This window comes from Babylonia areolata, chromosome 31 (genome assembly GCF_041734735.1).
Source record: "Babylonia areolata isolate BAREFJ2019XMU chromosome 31, ASM4173473v1, whole genome shotgun sequence".
NCBI classification, from domain to species: domain Eukaryota; kingdom Metazoa; phylum Mollusca; class Gastropoda; order Neogastropoda; family Buccinidae; genus Babylonia; species Babylonia areolata.
The window spans coordinates 29564481-29569480 of NC_134906.1; the positions used below are offsets into that span (position 1 = coordinate 29564481).

The 5000-nt window shown below is 38.8% G+C and overlaps 1 protein-coding gene across 1 annotated transcript in view; it reads left to right on the forward strand.

The window, feature by feature from the left end:
- Positions 1 to 4803, forward strand: part of LOC143276150 (14 kDa phosphohistidine phosphatase-like) — a 91543-nt gene extending 86740 nt beyond the window's left edge. Inside the window, exon 3 of the mRNA XM_076580568.1 lies at positions 986 to 4803. Coding sequence (XP_076436683.1) covers positions 986 to 1081 — 96 coding nt within the window. The 3' untranslated portion in view covers positions 1082 to 4803. The remainder of the gene's footprint in view (positions 1 to 985) is intronic.
- Positions 4804 to 5000: the final 197 nt, after the last annotated feature.

Below are 5000 nucleotides of genomic sequence, written 5' to 3' on the forward strand. Positions count from 1 at the left end.
CTGTCAGATGTCTGTCTCTCTCTCTCTGTCTGTCTATGTCTCTCCCCTCCTATCTCTCTCTGTTTGCGTGCCTGCGTGCGTGCGTGTGTATGTGTGTGTGTATGTCTGTCTGTCTGTCTGTCCATGTGTGTGTGTGTATGTGTGTGTGTGTGTGTGTGTGTGTGTCTGTCTGTCTGTCTGTCTGTTTTCTCTCTGTTTCTGGTGTGTTTTTTTTTATCAGTAGTTGTGTGTGTGTGTGTGTGTGTGTGTGTGTGTGTGTGTGTGTGTGTGTGTGTGTGTGAGTGTGTGTGTGTGTGTGTGTGTGTGTGTGTGTGTGTGTGTGTTTCTTCTTTGTCGCCTTCATCTCTCTCTCTCTCTGTGTCTCTCTTTCTCTTTCACTGTCTGTCTGTCTGTTTCTCTCCTCTCCTTGTCTTCCTCTCTCTCTTTCCAGGTCGCAAGAGGAGGAGGAGGAGGAGGAGGAGGAGGAGGGATATATACATGCACACTGGCCCTCACTCCTCCTCCTCCCCCCCCCCCCAGACCCCCCGCCCCCACACCTACCTCCCTGTTGCTGTTGCGTTTTAAAGAAACAGCTCCTGCAAGACAGTAGTCAAATTCTAGCGTAGGGTGTGGGTTCGAATCCCGCTCAGGCCCTTTCTCCTCCCAAGTGTGACTGAAAAATCAAACTGAGCGTCTAGTCTTTCGGATGAGACGATAAACCGAGGTCCCGTGTGCAGCACGCACTTTGCGCACTGAAAAAAACAACGAGTGTGTTGTCCTCTGGCGAATTCTGCGGAAGAAATCCACTCTGATAGGTACACACACACACACACACACACACACACATATATATATATATACATTCACCCTAGTCCTGCCTAAGCGCGTTGGGTTATACTGCTGGTCAGACATCTGCCGAACTGATGTGGTGTCGCGTTTATGGATTTGTCCGAACGCAGGGTGCCTCATTGTGAAACTGAAACTGAAACTGATGTGTGTGTTCCAGCAATATGGACGAGCGGACCATTCCATTACACAGACACTGCTGCTACGTAAGTTCAAAGATTACGACAGCATCACGTGGTCCAATGACGGCTACTGACAGTCACGTGACGTCTTGCGGCTCCACCAATCAGCTGCGGCCTTCTTTATTCTGACCACGGCCTCGTTTTGACTTCCGTCATCCTGAAAGCCGGCCGATGATTGGCTAAGAAAATCGTCCCATTGCGGATGATGGTGGCATTTGGGTGGGGTTTTTTGTTGAACGTTTTTGTTTTTGTTTTGGGGTTTCTGTGTTCAACTGCGTGTTGTAATAGATCTTGAGTTCGTGATAGTCAGTTTTTACTATCTATTATTATTGTTAATATTACTTGTTTGTTGTTTATGGAGTAACGATGTTCGGTCATTGTTGTGTGTGTTGTTGTCAGAACTGGAATTATGATGAATGAACAGTGATTTATCGATGTGTGTGTCAGTGTGTGTGTGTGTGTGTGTGTGTGTGTGTGTGTGTGTGTGTGTGCTTACGCGCGCGCGCGCGCGTGTGTGTGTGCGTGTGTGTTTGTCTGTGTGCACATGCGTTCATGTGTGTATCTGTGTGATATAGCTTCATAAAAAGAAAAAACAACTTTGTATATTGTGTGTAGTGCATGCCTTTGTAAATGGAAAAGAAGAAAAAAGAAAAAGAAAATAAGGGGACGCTGAATTTGATCAGAGAAATACTCTGATGATTTTTCAATGTTACAGATTTAGAAATCCATAGGTACACTGAAGTTGACGTGATGGTTGATTTTTTTCTTTTCATTTTTTCTTTTTCTTTTTCCTCTTTTTTCGGTGATTGTAACACTGCTCCTCTTCAACAAGAAGACAAACACAGGAATTTTCTTTCTTTTCATATGGATCTTTATTTATTCTTTCCTTGATTCAGTTATTTAGTATCTGTTCCTTCATTGATGTGTTCATCTAATGAAAAGATGTATTCATTTTTCTGTTTAATGTCCATTTATTTGTGTGATTGTTTGTTTGCTTGTTTATTTATCGATGTATCAAGTGTTGACATGTTGTTGGCGCCAGAACATTTTCTCGAAGAGCTAACTATATATACCCTTGTCCTCCCCCCCCCCAACCCCCACCCCCTACCTTTATCATATATCTACCAGGATATCGATACTAAGGCTGTAGACCTGATAACAGTATATCGCTCTTTACTTTTTTAAAAAATCTCAAACCAGTTATATTCAAAGCGTCTTCACCGTTGTGGATAGTGTACCATGAGACTGGGAAATTTTCTGTGTCTGTCTGTCTGTCTTTATGTATGTATGTATGTCTCTCTGTCTTTCTCTGTCTCTCTGTCTCTCTGTCTGTCTCTCTCTCTCTCTTCCTCTGTCTCAGGTCAAACAAATGATTATGCGCGCAAGTACACCCCCCCCCTCCACACACACACACTGAGTTTTGCAGGTAAAATGTTCGAAATCGATTCACGAATCTCCAAATTCCATAACCAAATGTCATCATTATTGTTTCAATCTATTATTATTTCTACCAGTTACCATTACAAGGACTGTGATGAAGGAATGAAAACATTCACTGCAGTGGGTGACACTAACCAAGACAAGGCTTGACAAGACCCAGTGGGTGGTACACGACAAGGCTGTATATTTCTTGTAACTGATACCAGATATCAAACACGTGTGGTATTGTTCTCTCACTCAACTGATACCAGATATCAAACACGTGTGGTATTGTTCTCTCACTCAACTGATACCAGATATCAAACACGTGTGGTATTGTTCTCTCACTCAACTGATACCAGGTATCAAACACGTGTGGTATTGTTCTCTCACTCAACTGATACCAGATATCAAACACGTGTGGTATTGTTCTCTCACTCAACTGATACCAGATATCAAACACGTGTGGTATTGTTCTCTCACTCAACTGATACAAGATATCAAACACGTGTGGTATTGTTCTCTCACTCAACTGATACCAGATATCAAACACGTGTGGTATTGTTCTCTCACTCAACTGATACAAGATATCAAACACGTGTGGTATTGTTCTCTCACTCAACTGATACAAGACATCAAACACGTGTGGTATTGTTCTCTCACTCAACTGATACCAGATATCAAACACGTGTGGTATTGTTCTCTCACTCAACTGATACAAGACATCAAACACGTGTGGTATTGTTCTTTCACTCAGTTACAATGCCCGCACCATCTGGCCGGGAGACAGGTACATGTGAAACATACCAGGTATGAAGATGAGTATGATGGTGATGGTCTTATGAGGAAAGATAAGTAAATTATGACTTTGTAATCCCAAATTAGAGAAACTTGACCACGCGCATTCTCCCAACATAGACAAGAACTGAACACGGTAACATGGCCTCCAAGATATATCAAGTATGCGATGAGGGCACGACTGTTAAAAGTATTATCTATCTATCTATCTATCTATCTATCTATCTATCTATCTATCTATCTATCTATCTATCTATCTATCTATCTATCTGTCTGTCTGTCTATCTGTCTGTCTCTATCTGTCTGTCTGTCTGTCTGTCTATCTATCTATCTATCTATCTTTGTGAAAATAAAAAGGAGTATGCGTACTTCCAGGATATAAATTTATAAAACATTGTATTGTACTTTCATTATTCACATGCAAAACAATCCTTCGATGGTTCGAAAAACGTAAAGAATAAAAGAAATGGCACTTGATAAATTAAAAGAAGAAGAAGAAGGAAATACAGCTGAGAAACTTATTTTTATATATCTAAAACTTCTCTGTTACTTCTGTCCCTTTGTGGGTAAAATCAGTTGTAAAGTTTGAAGAATACTTTTACACCGTGGGGAAAAAAAATCAATGCGTGAAGAAAATTAATGCGTCCTGTTTGGTTTGAGTTGTTGTCACTGCGTATTGCAAGGAAGACATTTGTCAAGTGTTCTTGTTGTTCTGTTTGTGAAAATCGATGAATGTGAAATTGTTTGTTGTTGTTGTTTTGTGAATCTGTTCGTTTTTCTTCTTTTGTCTTGTTTTCTTCTTTTTTTACTTTTTTTTTTTTTTTTACTTTTTTTGTCTCGATTGACCATCCGAGTGGAAATGATGTGCCGTTGTCATTTGTGTAGATCAAACCTTTTTTTTTTTCGTTGTTTCAGTTGTTACTGGGTTTTGGTTTTGGTTTTTGTTTTTTCCCCAAGCAGTTTGCACTGCACTAGTGTCGAACTTTTTATTTTTCATGTTTGCATGTGGTGGATTTTGATCAAAATGTAGAAGAAATGTGGCCAGAATTTGGAAACCGTCTATATTTATTCATTAGCTGTTTGTGAATTTTTGGCATTAAATTTGTGTTGTTTTTTTTTGGTTTTGTTTTTTAGTTTCGTGTTGAAGTATTATTGTCTGAACACACTGAAGCGCACACAGTTGGCTTTGAGACGGCACTGTTCAAGGGAAAGAACCATGGTTTGGAGCAGTTTTGTTTGTAGCCATACGAGTTGTCTACCTTGAATATTTTCCTCTCCTTTTTTTTTTTTTTTTTGTCTTCATGTTTCTTCTTCGATTTTTTTTTCGTGTCATTATTATTATCATTATTATTATTATCATTATTATATATTATTATTATCATTATTTTCTTAAATAATTGTAGTAAAATTTGTGAACTTGTATATGCCAAAACCATTCTGTTTTTGAGACCTGCTGTTGCTAGTACTAGCATACCGTAGAAATAAAACTATTAGTGTGCAGAATCGAAGACTTCTTATTTCAGTATTGTTATCTTCAAACAATTATTTTTATATGATTTTTTTTTTTTTTTTTTTTTTTTTTTTTTTTGAAAAACCAGGTTGAACAGTGTTTCATTAATCTTATCTTTTGCATAATACGGACACATATATATAGTTTGCATGTTTCTTGTTGGCATATAATTTGTTGATGTATCTAGATTTTTTTTCATGTATGTAGTATTCACTATGTTGTGGCTTTAAGCATATCGTAAGTATTTTGACTTATTGTGGTTTTCC